We start from the raw sequence: 15,732 nt of genomic DNA, 5'->3' as shown, positions 1-15,732 counted from the left end.
CGAAATGGTTTCTCGTGCGCACGTGCAGTTGTGTGGTTGCTTGCCATCCCCTGTGGTTAGCTTGTCAATACCGCGGTAAGACTGAAGGTCTCGCTCCTCACACCTTTGATCGTCTGTATGGGTCTTTTTCAGGTGTTCCTCCAGTTCCTGCTTTGATGTTTTTAGTGATCTATTCTTTTCTTTTGTAAAATGTCCCCTCACAAATCTAACTGGATCCTTGTAGAAAGAAGGTCTTATCCTTTCTATCTTTTTTGTCGGACTATGAGATTTTCCACCCTCCACAGTTTTCCTAGGCATTCTTTTAGGTCTTCTTGGAGGATGTTTATCCTCTGTCTCTCTTCTGATGTTGCCCTCCTCCACTGCTTTCTCAGGTGTCTTTTTCTTTGACAAGCCATTCTATTTCTTTTTGCCGTCTGGACTCTCAGGGTGTAGTTATGTTATTTTTTCTTGGTTGTGTTGTTCCAAACCTTTCCGCCCCATAGGTGTAGATTACATCACCAATTTTTTACATTTTACTCTTAGCTGTCCCATGAAGACCGTCCAGCAACTTGATTAGGTCTGCCTTGACCGATTCCCGCTCATTCTTGCTGCAGGCCTTAGGCCACTTCAACTCTCGTCTATGTCCTTGGCGTTTCTTCTCCTTTGCTGTTTGTGACTTGATGGGCTCGGATTAATATTAGGATTAGGGATTCACAGATGTAATGCTTGAGGTTGTTGCTGGGGTATTTATGCCCTGTGGACTGTGGGGTGTGGTAGATCCATTTTCAGGTTTAAGTGATGGGATGTCTCTCCGACTGAGGGTCATATGTGGTGTGGGAACATGGCAGCTGTGGTGTTAGTTGCAGGATGGTTGTCCCAGGGTGTCTCTGACAGGAGGTGCTTGTACCCCACCCCCAATTCACATGCAATCGCTCACTTCAGTGCCCCCTTCCACCAGTCTCCCAATGAGTGATACAGCACCCTCCTCTCCCTTTACCTGGCCCTCTTTTCTGTAACAGTACTGTAAAAGAGGACGGTGGGTATCAGTGAGTTTCCCCTCAACCTTGGCAGCCTGTGAACTCTGGGTAACTGCTAAAATGGCAGATTGAGATAAGGTGGAGGAGCAGGTGGCATATCTGTCTGCCAGGGCGGCTTGTACAGTAACAGGGTGTCCCCCCTGCCCAAACTCTCCAGAAATCAATCCTCCAGCTGGTGCCCTTTTCCCTCACTGCTTGAAGGACTACTTCTTGGCCTCTCAGTGATGAAACCATGGAACTATCAGCACTGCACTCTCCTGGATGTCATTTTCATAGATGCACAACATTGTTTCCCTCCTTTTAAAAGTGCACCGCTGATTATTCTGAGAAACTATAATGCCTATTTGTCATTACCTTTCTGGCATAAAATTGGGGCTCACAGTAGTGTAATGCCCTCTGTAAAAGGCCAATAAAGCTATCTGTCACTAATAATCGCTTGAAAATCTGACTTTGGGAAACTGTAATACATGCAAAGTGTCATGTCATTACTTATTATCCTTGGAAACTGAAATTCATTCATCTTGCAGATGCTCCAAGCATTAAGCAACCACCATTTTCCAATTTTTCACCAAGACATTCCAGTCTGGCTTCTTTGGTGTGCGTGTGTGCTTGTGTCACGTGCCCGTCTCTGGCCTGCGGCATGGTTTCCAGGTTGAAAGCCAGGAGACGGCAGCAAGCAGGAGTAGATGAGTGAAAGAGGCAGAGGGAGAGCCCTGGGGGTTGGTAGTGAGAGTAGATGAAGTGGGGGGGTTGGGGGGTTGGGCCGGCGCACATGAGGGTTGTGGGTCTGCCTCTGATTTCATGATGCTGATATGAGCAGACACCCTAAAATCTCTCAGATTCACAAATTGAGCTGCATGGTCCAGCATTGCTTTCACTTCACAGAAGAGAGAACATTGCAACAAGGAAAAGAGATTGGAGGGAAAGAAGGTGGGTTCTTGTTAGGGGATGCACATTTCGGAATCATTTTCAGTGTTTTACCAGGATTGAATATTTCAACCGCGCTGTTTATTCCCCCATGCACATCAAGCTGCTCCCTGTTTACATAATGACTCACTGTGAAGGAAAAGCCTATACTCACCCACATTTATAGACCGCAGAAGCAGTTATCAATGAATTATGGGTTATTTTACGCTGAGCTTTTAGGGTCCTCCTCATGAATTTTGAAGAGATGGAATATTTTCTTCTGGTTTTATTCATTAAGAAACATCTTAATAACGATCCAGGTAATTGTTTAGTTTTATTTGAAATATCCCATTAGTGACTGTTTCCTTTTACTTAATTGTGTCAAATGTAGCAGCGTGACCCTAGTGCACTTCCCATTAAAATTATTCTTGGAAGAGACTGAGTTATTTGCAGTCATTCTGATAACAAAGAAGTTGTAGATCTGGTTTTAATGTAAAAGCGGTAGGCATATTTTTCATTCATGTACAAAGTCTGCATTACCATACTACATTCAGTAAAGTGGAAAGGAATCTGTTGCTACTGGATGATCTTTATTTAAATCATGGGAAACCATGGTTAAGCATAATCATCAGTCAGAGGTAAACTGTCTGTCTGCCCCATTTGTGGATCATCTGCCACTGGTATTCTGTTACACATTATCCTCTTGTTCTACAGGTGCCTGTCTGTAGCATTGCTCTCTGTTTAAACATTACTTGCTTCCAGTGTGTGAGACGGGAGGTTTTTTCGGGGGGGGGGGCGGGGGGGGGATAGTAAATAAGATAGTAAATAAGTAAGTAAATAAATAATTGTATGTAGTGTGTGGATTGTGTGTGTAGATTGTGTTTCATAAATGATCTGGCAACTTGGGTAATGTCAGACAAACATACAAAATTTATGGATCCGTGTATGACGATTATTCATAATAAAGTTTGTCATGCAGTGTGCTTTATTTTATGAAAACCTGCGCATGTTTTTTGACCACAACTTTTGAATCATTGCAATGAAAAGCAAATACATTATTTTGTGTTTATTTTTCATACAAAGTGGGATGTAATGTCAGCCCTATGTTGGAGACAATTTGCAGAAAATGCAGAAATTTGCTGTGATCAAAAACGGATTACTGGACAACGCTTTGTCACACAGAGAAACAGAATGAAATGAAACTAGTATTATCAGAAAGGGTAAGTTCTGCTGTTTATTTTGAAATGCGGTAGGTTGTGAAGCGATATGGACTTCATGACTTATTCACACAAGAAGCAGGAGTGTGAAAATGGGTGAAGAAATTAGTAAAGATATTACTTTGCAGAAGTTTGATCTGTCTTCATAACATAATTACTTTGGTATGTACAAATATGGGACTGTCGTTACATAGCTCCAGTTCCGCTCTTTCTTGTGATATGTGTTCCATATCTGTGCAATGGCGAGTTCATGAGAAATTCAAGAGTGATAGGTGTGGAGATAGACGCAGAGCTGTATGCAGATTGTAACTATGATTAAATTTGGTGTAAATTCAAAATTATTTTTCTCGCCAACACTTTGTTGCATAGACAAGCAGCTAGCATCATTAGTGATGAATACTTTGTGAGCAATTCAACCGAGAAGAAGGGATATGAATTTGGACGCAGGCTGTGTCTGTCGGGCTTTAAGGGTTAAAAGACATTTTTAGTGACAATTGCAAGTGACAAATAGTTTTTTAAAGATTTTTCCAGAGATGCCCCAAAACTTTGCTGTTGAGGCTTTCAGGGGGTCTCAAGTGTCAATCAAGGGGTCTAGGACCCCCCCAAGACCCCCAGTATTTCACACTCTACTTGCTTCGGTGTCATCCCACCTTTTATCACTGCAGGCAGTTGCTCTGATTGTTGGAGCACTGATTTTACCTGAAAGGAAACCCTTGCAGTCTAAAATGTTGAAGGTGCAATCGTAGGCAACATTTCATTATATTATCGTCATTTAGCTCTTGTAGTGACTTACACAGGTTATAGTTTTCTCATGTAAGCCAGTTATACAGCTGGATATTTACTGGGGCAGTTGTGGGTTGAGTACCTTGCCCAAGGTTACAGCAGCAGTGCCCCAATGGGGAATGGAAACAGCAACTTTTCAGTTACGAACCCTGCTCCTTTACCACTGTGCTGTGCTGTTGCCCAATTAGTAGCCTGATTTCATTAGGTGAGGGACTTGCAGCACCTGAACACATCAGTCTTAGACAGGAGCTGATCCATCTCAATCCTGTGGCAGCGACCAGAGGGACTGGCTGGAAGGGCCCTCTGGGCCTCCTCTGAGTGCTGCTCTGTCAAGCCCCATTGTAGTCCTCTCCACATCCTCGAGGACCCATCCAGGCGTCTCAGCCGCACTCCAACAGCTTTTGTTATTGTAACAGGACGAAAGTGCCAAATACACGCTGAATCGAAGTGTGTCAGTGCGCATCAGCTGCCTGACGCACAGCCGTGCAGGGGCTGTGGGGGAGGGGAGCCTGGCTTCTTGGCTTACTGCGAGATGAAAGGGCTTGCCGTACGTGGCATCTCTGCTGTGCTTAGACCATTAGAAAACTGCTTAGAAAACTGTCCCTGAAGCGGGAGGTCCGCACTGTGATGCTCTGTAAGCGCTTCCCCGAAGGGAGATAATAGAAAAAACTGTGAGCGGGGTGACTTGTGTCCTGCATAATGCATAGTGCCTTCTTCTTGCAGCATTTGATGTAAATGTCCTGTATTGGTGGTAATGGGGATCCGATGATTTTAGATGCTGTTTTTACTGTCCTCGTCAGGAGTGTATGATCATGTGATGTAATGTTGCCAAACCACACCAATAAGCTTCCTGTCAAAAGACTTTCTATTGTGCAACGGTAAAAGTTAATGAGGGTTTTTGTAGACAAGCCATATTTTTTGAGACACTTCAGAAAATAGAGTCAGGAGTTAGGGTTCAGTTTTTGTGAAGCAGTAGCAGGAGAGGTAAAAAATGACAGTTGGCTAATATGAAATTGCTTGCTGCTGAAACTGGTAAAACTGCCACCATCTGAACAGCAGCTGTAGAGTTTCAGCTCAGTTTATTGAAGCTTAAATGTACTTGGATATTAATTGGCTAGCAGTTTGTGAACAAGTGCTCATTGGTCGATTAGGTTTTATTTAATTGATCAAAGTGTGTCAGGGAGACAAAACCATGGAATTTGTGAATAAGTAATATTCTTAAAATGGTGACAGTTGTTTAAAGGGTAAAATAGCTTCTGAGTGCCATCAAGATGCCTGTTCACAGTGATGTGTGAAGGTCTTCTAGGTGAGACATTAAACCGAGGTCCCCACTCACTGTGGTCAATACTACAAAGAGCAGAGGGCTCCCTGCTGTTCTGGCCAAATTCCCAGTCTGACTCTGTAAAGCTGGTCACCTAATCATCCCCCACTTTAATTGACTAAATAAATCCCTCCCCTCGTCCGTGTGTATGGAGAATTTGGGCTAAAATGGCTGCTGTGTATTTGGCCGTTACGCATTGATGGGGTGAGTCTCCCCCCTGCTTTCACTTCACACTCCTGACATCTTTCAGAAGGATGAAAACATTATACAAATGGAATCCTTCTGTTGATTAATAATGAGTTTTATTCACATTTTGGTTTGTCTGCTTTCAGTTTCTCATGGGTTTTGGCACTTGGTTGTACTTTGTTAGGGGAAAAAATAATTTGTGATCTAATCTGTTTGCTCCACCCGGCTTTTGCAGACTAATCTGTTTCTTTCCGTATCCCCATCTGTCAGAGAAACACAGACTGTACTCTATATTCTATCTTAGATCGGCTACCGTCTCCAGAGGCTGCAGCAGCACCCCTTAGTGGTCCTCCTGTCATGTTGGCTCTCTGTGATGGGGGCCTGTTACACTGGAGTGTATGAATGGGGGAGAAGGGCGGGGGCGACACGGTGTGTCTGCTGAGGTAGATTAGATATGACAGCCAAAATGGAATGTTGACCGCCATTGCTCTCTCCCATTCCTTATGCCCTCCCTCTCCCTTTCTTTACTTGCTCTCTCTCTGTCTTCCCTTCACCCATCTCCTGCACTCACTCTCTCTCCCCCACTGTCTGTGGAACTCTTTTTCCCCATCCCCCCCCATCTTTCCATTTCCCTCCCCCTCTTTATCGCTCTTTCTCTCCTTCGCTCTCTCCTGTTCTCTTAAATCTTTGTTATCTTTCTTTCCCCTCTCTGTCGCCATCTTTCCGCTTCTCTCTCTATTACCATCTCCCCTCTTTGTCACTCCCTGTCTTGCTGCCAAATTCAGACTGTTTTATCAGCAAGGAGTATATCCATAAATATTGCCAAATCCTACAACAGTAAAATCTAAGCGTGATCTTTCTCTTTCCCTCTATTTGCACTGAGTGTCTGCACTGGGGCTAGAGAGAGCTTCAGCCACAGTATGATTGTGTGTGGCTGCATTCAGAAAGCAGGAGAGGCTCATCACTCTGGAGCAAGAGGCTCTCCCAGCGTGAAAACTGCAACATGACCCCGCGCTGACCCTTTTGTTTTTCATTCCGGAAAGCGGCTTCGCTGTAAATCCCGGGCACGTTAGTGCAATGCGGGTGAGCGTGTGTCAGTGAGTCTACCCTGGTGTCCAAGGAGGCTACCTCCCACTCTCAGTGTTGAGACTGGGGAGGACAGCCTCTGTGTGTGTCTGAGTGAAACCCCCTGCCCCTCGGCCCCTCAGGGCCTGGTGCTTTGCCGGTATCGGTGCAGGGGGTGTCCCGCTGACGGGTTCTGCAGGTGTCCTCTCCCTGTCCCCCTCCCCCCATCCCTCCCCACAGTAGTAAAACGTGAACAGACAGCATAGCGTGAAGAAATGTACGTCCTGCAGCCACAGCAGGATGTACACTGATTGAGGTTATTGGGGCAGAAGGAGAGAAAGCCCTCTGGGGCCTTGCTGCTGCTCCCTCCCGCTCCCCCAAGCTGTGACCTCATCATGAGGAGGAAGAGGAAGGAGAGGCCACCACCCGCTGCTTGCACTGGGCGTGCTTATTTAGCCAAGGTTTTAGCATCGCTCCCTGTCCAGCACAGCCCTCCATGCCCCATACAGACACACCCTTCCCTAGCCAATAAGAGCACACTACACTTGTCCTGCTCGTTTCTTGAAATGTCTAATGCCTGTGCAGGAGAGAAGCAGCATATAGAGGCAGGGTGGAGACATGCAGCAGTGTAGAAATGTGCCATAGAGAGGCAGAGTGAAATACAAGAGACAGGGCACCTAAGGCTCTAAGTCTGTACTCAGTAGAGAACACTTGCTGCAGTGTTGTGATGTTCTCAGTGGGGAATACAGAGGGAGATTGTGGACCAATGGAGTAGGCCTTTAAAGCAGGCCAAGGTATCTAGATCGGCACCTGGAGAGTCGGTGTGGGTCTTCATGAATGTGGGTGTCAGTAAATTTGCAGTGATGACATCGTCCCTGCTGAACTGGGATCCATCTCATGCCCAGGTTAGAGTGGCTGGTGCACCTGTGTGTTTGTACTGGTAGATGTGTTTGCATTTTGTACACTATGCTCTGGTAAGTAATATCCAGACTGGATCCCTGTATGTAGCCATTGCATGGAGTGCGGTGTCATTTCAGCCCAGTCAGCACAAACAGGCTTACCTCTGACTGCCAGGAGTACACAAAAATCCAGAATGTACCTTTTTCAGGGTTTATCCTTAATGGGGAGCGTATGAAATCTCTGAGACAAATTTCTAAATGGCCTTTTTTAATACCTATTGTAGAATACGATCTTTTCCATGCAATAACAAAAGTAGCTTATTGGAAGTCCAGGCCTTTGTGGTGCAGGGAAAGGTCTGTGGAGAGTATACCAAGTCCAGGATTGATTGGTGTAGTTTTAAAGTACAGTACATACATAGCAGCTTGTATTGCAAGCTAGTTTATGAGCTAGCTGCCAGCTGCTAGCTCCCTGTTTTACGTTAGCTAGCTGCTAGCTGGGTAATTGTACAAGGTGAAGTATTACATTTGATCTTGCAAAAAACCTCGTCAATATATACCAATTAAAATGAAAATTACTTTCTTCTTGGTTGCAACTCCTTTTTGGAACAAAGGAGTGTGGTGCTGGGGTGGCCAAAGTGCGTGTCACCAGGGCTGTAGAGCATGAGTCTGAATGGGTTTGTGTGACACAGAGGCAGGTAGCCTGTATGCTGAACTCTGCCAGTTCCTCTTTAACCCTTTTGCGCGTACGGTCACACCGGTGTGATTAGCCGTTTAGCGCATATGCTAAAACTGGTGCAATTAGAACACTAGATTGGAGAAATTCTAGCTAATTTTGGCTTTGAGGAAACAGCGATTTAACTCAAAAAATATAGCAAATGCTAACTGAAATCTATAAGAAACTTAACACAAATGAAAACATAACAAACCATATAAGGTAACACGTGCACTACATACCATAACAAATAAGTTACATGTGAAAGGGTTAAAACGAAATTTGCCGTTCAGCACATCCGCGTTTGCCACACCTTTCAGTAATTCAGCCAGGTAAATATCTGTGCTGGAATTACGGAAGGAAGTTGCAGTCAAACTTGATAATATGATTAATTTGCGTTAAAACATTAACGCGTTAAAGTTTCCAGATTAATCACAAACGAGCGTCAACGCATTAACATTGACAGCCCTAATACAAACACAAAAGTTCATCAACCGTCTCTGCTGTGTTGCGTTCTTCGCACGCTTTTATGATGTCACGCTACTTACCTAGCTAACGCAGCAATCGCCATCCAGCATACGCCCCGCCTATTAAGTATGGTACGGTTGGCAGTGGAGACACAAGCCGTACCAGGGTTTACCATACCAAACCGTTACGTAACAAACCGAACTGTACTGTACTGCTTGGTGGAAACACACCATTAGAGAAAGACAGGGTAGAGAATGGAAAGAAGACAGGGCTTGGATTTCAACTGATAGAAAAGAAGAGGACTGGGGGGGCGGGGGTAGAATAGGAGGAGCAAGGAAACACAAAAAAGGAGGGGCACAGCAGAAAGGAGGTGTGGCTCAAACGAGAGTCTGCACTGACCTGCTGCGTGTGATGACATCCACATGCTTCCCTTATGCTGATTTTGAATGCCAGGTGTATGCTTTTCATGTGAAATGGTAAAGCAAGGCCAAGGCATGCCTTTAAAACGAAATTTTCCGTTCAGCACATCTGCGTTTGCCACGCCTTTCAGTAATTCAGGCAGGTAAATATCCGCGCTGGAATTACAGAAGGGAGTTGTGGTCAAACTTGATAATATGATTCATTTGCGTTAAAACATTAACACCTTGAAGTTTCCAGATTAATCGTGAATGAGCGTTAAAGGCGTTAACGTTGACAGCCCTAGTTTGTATTCACGTTGTCGCACGGAAGTGACGACTCTCTGTCGACCAATCAACAGACAGCAGTGGGTGTAGCTCCATCCTTTACAAACCGTACCACCATGCTTGGTACCCCAACAGAAGGGTACCAAAAACCAGTATGGTACGGTACGCTTATTTTCGTACGGTTCACAACTTTTGTTGATGGAAACACAAATAATTGCGTACCGTACTGTACCAAACTGTACTGTACTGCTTGGTGGAAACGCACCATAAGTTCCCTCCCACCCTTTCCACAATCTCCCTTATCCTTTTCTCACTCTGCAGCTTTTCCCTCCTCTCCTTCCATTTCTGACGTTCCTCTTTCATCTTTATTTTCCTCTCCTCCACTTTCTTCCTCCTGAAGAAAGCACACATCTAAATAAGAATCCCTTAAGCAGCTTTCCCAACGTTTCGGGTGGACCTTTCTCAAGGGATGCTGGTAACATGAGGACAGATGTGTGTGTGTATGTGTGTGATTAAAGACGGGCAGTGAGAATATGGTTGGGAATGTAAGTGGGAATGAATCTGGGGTGGAAAAGGGGAAAGGGGAAGGTAGGGGGTATAGGAGAGGGGAAAATGAAAGAAAAGAAAAAAGCAAAAGTACATTGAAGAAAAACTTTATATAAAAAGCCTGGGGTTGGTGGGGTGCTGGATTGATATCAGTAGGGTTGGGTATCGTTTGGGTTTTTTCCAATACTGGTGCTAAACCAATGGTTTAAAATGGTACCGGTGCCAAAACAGTGCCTGAACCGCTACTTAAAAAAAAAAAAAAAAGCACAAAACAATGTCCGACGACATTAAAGAACGGCTTTTGTATTGCTAAGGCAAATTTGAACTTGAAATTGAACAACATTAACTGTTAACAGTTTAACCCTTTCACATGTAACTTATTTTTATCCTATGTAGCGTGCGTGTCACTTTACATGGTTCGTTATGTTTTCATTAGCGTTATTAAGCTTCTCATAATTTTCAGTTAGCATTTGCTATATTTTTTGTATGTTAAATCGCCATTTCCTCAAAGCTAAAATTAGCTAGAATTTTTCCAGTCTAGTGTTCTAATCGCACCAGTTTTAGCATACGCGCTAAACGGCAAATCACACCGGTGTGACTGTACACACGAAACGGTTAAAGTATACTTAAATATATGAATATAAATAAATACAAAACACTTAGCAAATTTACATAACAAATTCACATATAAATAAAACCTAACCCAACTACAATAATTTAACACTAAATAACAGTTACAGTACTGTACTGTCCATTTTGGAGCACCAGAGGGCAAATATTTCAATCGACAGCTGACTCAGGCATTTAAGTGGCACCGAAATGAGGGACAGAAATCCGCGTTGAGTCCGGTAGATACCGGTCGTACAGGAACTGGTGCCATATTGGCACCTGGTTTCGGTACCCAACGCTAGTGTGTAAATTTTGAGAAAGTAAAGAAGTTGTCTATGTGCACCCTCCTTTCCTAATTTCACACCGTCTCTCGGCAGACCTTTTTTGGGTAAGCACCGCAGCTTATTTTTCCTCTTTTTCTGCCTGGTGCGGAGTTTTTTGCTTTAATGAATCTCCGCCGTCTCATGTGTCTGTTTCTAAGTCAGCCTGTCTCTCACACTGCCTTTGATGAAGGGATGGGTCACTGGCTTTGTTCAGGAAGTGGGAGACATGAGGATTCCAATCAGGAAGGATGTGATGATTTCATGGCAGCAGCTGATTTGTAGGACTCCGGCGGGCGGAAATAAGCCATGCTAATGGGTAATGGATTTCAGAAGAAGATGTGGAAGACGCCGCCATGGTGAAGTGGTGTAGAGTGCATCCCACTTTTTGCCATGTGGCAAGTGGGAAATTAAATTACAGCTGAGGTGCTTCACAGAGGCTTTGTTTTTACACAGAGATAAGCGTGTGACTCCCCATAAAGCTGCTCTCAACAGGGTTCTGCATCACTGCAGTGTGAGCATGGGACATTACTGTAAGTAGCTCTCTATAGAAGACTAGGACTCCAGTGCTGATGAAGAAGACCCCCCCAAGACAAACAGGACCATCAATTATGTCCGCTGTTCACATTTTCATTTATAGGTCATGCTTTTGCTTTGTGTCCATTTATGTACATTATATCTTACATTTACATTTTAATCATTTAGCAGATGCCCATCCATTAAATTAAAAAAAAAAAATTGTCTCATCACATACACACACACATGCAGCATCACACAGGGAGAATTGCACAAAGCCAACTTACACAAATACACCAGCAGAGATGGTCACCTTCACTTGTACATACTTTTTAAAGTCACTCATTACTGTTGAGTTGAACAACTTAATCCTACAGCTGTCATCTAATTTCTGCATCCAGAGCTTGAAACTGAGTTCTCTGTGTTTGGTGTAATACAAATTGGTGGCCTTTGCCAGGCTGATAAACATGTTTGGTAACATCTAGCCCAACTCTTCCTGGGTTTGGTTGCTCCTCAGTGATCCTTGGCTGGGTGGGAATGTCTGTTGTAAGACTGCATCTGCATCAGATTTAACGTATCTACTGTCGGCATCAGTTTGAGGATAAAATTAAAACCCGAGTCCCTCACAGCAGCACAGCATCATTCTGCTCGTGTCCAGAGACCTCAGTGGCCCCAAGGCTTTGGGGGGGGGGGTGTTCTGTGGGGTGGGGGAACTTTGGCATAGCATTTGTTGACTGTTGAAGCAGGCTTTAAAACAAGTATGTTGGGGATGAGTGAGAGATTTGCCAAATCCTGCCCCAACAGCCCCTCCCCACGGCTCCATCTCCCTCTCCCTCTCCCCCTCTCCCTTTCACACACTCAGGAAACGGGACCCCAGCCAGGAGCGCTCGCTGTTTCCGGGAGAACATCCCATAATGCTGCGTCGCAGTCGGACAGCTTGACGTGAACGCCATTGTTCTCGGCGCAGGGCCATTGTTTGAAGGAAGGAATGGCAACAAAAACAAAAACCACCCGCAGAATTAGGGGAAAAAAGTCCCCGACTATTTATAAAGAGAGAACCTCCCAGCTGAAGCTGGGGTAGGACACTCCGTTTAAAACACAGATCACTCAAGGGGCCTCTGCTACTGCAGATTTAGTAACAACATAGCCCATTTCATATCCGCACTACACGAGGTACCTGATGGCAGTTTGTATGTTACATACAATTACAGTATGTATGTAATTTTGGCATGAAGGATAGGGCACATGACTTGTAACTAGAACCTTCAGAGTTGGGGGCCTTGCTCTTTTACCCTAGGGTAAGGTACTGAATGGCACCAGTAAGCATCTAGCAGTATGAAGGGGAAATATGGTGAAGGTGAGCCACATCACTTGGGATAAGAGAATGTGGTGAACATTTAAAGACTTATGTGAATTGATGTCTTGGTATGAAGTGTCTAGTTGGGTAGGCTGTCTTGTAAATTAATTTTGCACAAATTTGTACAGTCTAATTGTAGAAGCAACTGCAAGACACCTTACACAACTTGTTGCAAGAAATTCATGAAATCTGTTGATAATAGTCTGTTAATTGGTCCATCTGTTCACTGGTCCTTCTTTAATCCTGTTATGAATTTGTAAGCCTTTCAACTAAACTCATATCTTCTTTAATTTACAGGTTTCCCAAAAAAGCGACCAGGTGAGGAAAACTCTTTTAACTCACTTAAAATTTTGGTCAGTGCTGTGAAACAGAAGTGTAGCATCAGTACATAAGGCATAGAGCTAAGACATAGAGCTAATCACACAGTGGGATGGAATCACACCAACCCTGATGGGAAATGAAGTACAGAGATTGAGGCTGTAGAATATGTTCTGCCAGTAGTGGGCTTAATTTCCCATCAGCCCTTTGTTGAAATCTTTGGAGGCACAGCGCCCTGTGAACACCGCTCAGATGCCTTGGGCTCACAATGAATGATTCCATCACACTGATTAGTCACCGTCTTGGCACCTTCCACAGGAAGACATTGGCAAACGCAGCTGAAATTGTTGAATATAGAACAAGGCAAACAAAAGGCCTGTAAAATGAATTTTTGGTTAATTAGACATGCCACCTTGTTGCTTCCAGCTATAATTTTAATGTATCTCTATTTCAGGGGTAACAATATGAATTAAGACAAAGCTCATTTTAGAGGGTTTTTTTGTCTCATGTGAAATGTCCTGCTGTGCGTGATATGTATGCAGCCAATTGATCCGATTATACACTGCCTAAATCTGGAGAGGGCAGGACGCTTCTCCGCCACAAGGCTTCTCCTCTAGCTCACACTAATCCAGGGTCCAATGTGACACACGAGCCATGAAGCCATGCAAGTGCCCACACTATCAGCACTTTACCTTGCAGTTACTGTTTTACATAAAATTCATATTCAGTTCAGTTTAGGTAGACATACCAAGCACACACCCGTAGAGCATAAACATAAACATAGCAGGCATGGGTGCCTGTGATGAATGACAGGTGTCGCCAGACCATTTGATTTTAAGCAGTTCTCCTCGCTCTAAAGGGATCCCTGACTAGTCACTGTTGACTCAACAATCTACAACACACTGAGCAGAGGGTGCCTTAGTAAACTGGTTGCAGTAGCGAGTTTTGCGCAGTGTGTAAACAGTATTACTTTAGATGTGCTTGTCCAGGATGGTTGGCATGTCTTACATCTTACATATTGTCCCTCTTTGTAGCCATTCGTGTGTCCGGCCTTACAACATCTCTGGTTACAACCATGCTGTAAATTGAGATAATGCACGAAGGCAGAGCAATCAAAAGAAACAGATGATTCACCCACTTCATCAGTATACCATAGTTAGTTCTCTTTGCAAAAGAGAACCCCCCTGCAATTTGGGGCAGTGCATGCATACCAGTGTTTCCTCTCCGGTAGCCTTAATGGGGTGCAGTGCCCACCAAAACCCCTAACACAACTGGGACCTAGCCCACACCCCGAAACCCCATCCATGTGTGCTGAGAAATTACATTCAGTGTGTTTCTTTTGACGTCTTTTAAAAACGTCAACATTCAGGAGTTACGAGAAAGCCATGGAGTCTTCTCCACCCTCAAAAAAAAATTAAATGCACAGATATTACTTACACAATGTACAAGGAGCATTTAAAAATTTCCCAAAATAGTCTATTCACTCAAACCTTTATGAACTTTTGTTCTGAACTGTTGGTTGCCACCAAACTGATGGAGGTATGAGTGGCAACCCAAAGGGGTTGAGGGCAAGAGTAGTGCTCCACCCACAATTCAAACCTGTAGCCTGTAACATTTTCACAGGTCACACTGGTGCCCAGTGTGGATTTAGCCTTGTGCCTTTTGGGGAGCAGATGTGATGTGCCTGTGTGTCTGTCCACAGGGCAGGTAGCATTCTCAGCAAGGACCACCCCCCTGACAAGAAGCCCAAGAGTGACAAGCAGGCCGCACCACCATCGCATGAGTTTGACCCCACAGGTAACCTTAATGCATAGATACACAGTCACATACACATGTATGCGCACTCACACTCTCTCACGTGTACAGACAAACATCACTCGCACACGTACGCTTGTGTACCCACTGTCACACTCACAGATGCAAATGCGAATGCATAACCTCATACACACATGCTCACATGTAAGGGACAAGAGACTGAATGCTATAAAAACAACTTTTCTGAGAATGCATGGATACAGCTGCAGTAGGGGAGGAATTACATTAGTGCCATATTGTTTCATTAGTTCCTCAGTGTGTATGCTATACTTGCATGTGCTGTATCCCAGTTGATCATATAAAATGAACAGTCTGATGAAGCTTCCTCTGTGCTTCCATGCTGCTGTGCGCATGCACACGAGACTCTGGAATAATTCTGTTGCCATCCTTCGGTGGGGGAAAAAGCATGATTTTCTGTGTGATGGACACAGTGAACACAGTGGAACATGAATTACGCCATTAATGAATGGCTGAGAGCAGAATGACGACAGGACATATCCGGGCGCCGTCACCAGAGCACGACTCTGGGAATTCCCCCCCTTCTCTCTCTCTCTCCCCCCTCTCTCTGTCACTCTCCGTTTGGCAGAACCAGGGTGAAACATAAGAAGACCCCTCTGAGGTGGGGTCAGCAGACAGCACTGGGTCGACAACACTTTAGAAGAGCCACAGTAGCAGCGGACACTAAAGGCGAGACTAGGAGGAAGAAAGGCTGCTAAATGGCTTCACCGAGTGCTGTCATGTGATTAGGCTGGCGCTCCTTAGCGCCTGCAGAAACAGTGGCCAAATCACATTTCCCCAGTTCTCTTCCAACATCAGGCCTCATTGGAGGCACTTCAGTAAAACACACACAGGCGTTGCTTTGCTCTCCAAACTTTTCACCAAATTTTAAGAATGGAGGGCTTGTGTATACTTAAGTGTGGTTCCTATGTTGTACTGTCTGTACTATCGCAAGGCAGATGTTAAGGCAGTAAGTGGGAAAGACACAGGCTTCAGGT

The 15,732-nt window shown here is 44.5% G+C and overlaps 1 protein-coding gene across 1 annotated transcript in view; it reads left to right on the top strand.

Moving 5' to 3' along the window:
* arhgef12b (Rho guanine nucleotide exchange factor (GEF) 12b) overlaps positions 1–15,732 on the top strand; it is an 89,206-nt gene that overhangs the window by 39,033 nt on the left and 34,441 nt on the right. The window contains exons 2-3 of the mRNA XM_036523423.1: positions 12,902–12,922; positions 14,625–14,719. Of these exons, the coding sequence (XP_036379316.1) occupies positions 12,902–12,922; positions 14,625–14,719 (116 nt within the window). The remainder of the gene's footprint in view (positions 1–12,901; positions 12,923–14,624; positions 14,720–15,732) is intronic.

This window comes from Megalops cyprinoides, chromosome 3 (assembly GCF_013368585.1).
Source record: "Megalops cyprinoides isolate fMegCyp1 chromosome 3, fMegCyp1.pri, whole genome shotgun sequence".
NCBI classification, from domain to species: domain Eukaryota; kingdom Metazoa; phylum Chordata; class Actinopteri; order Elopiformes; family Megalopidae; genus Megalops; species Megalops cyprinoides.
This window is presented reverse-complemented; position numbering and strand designations above follow the sequence as displayed.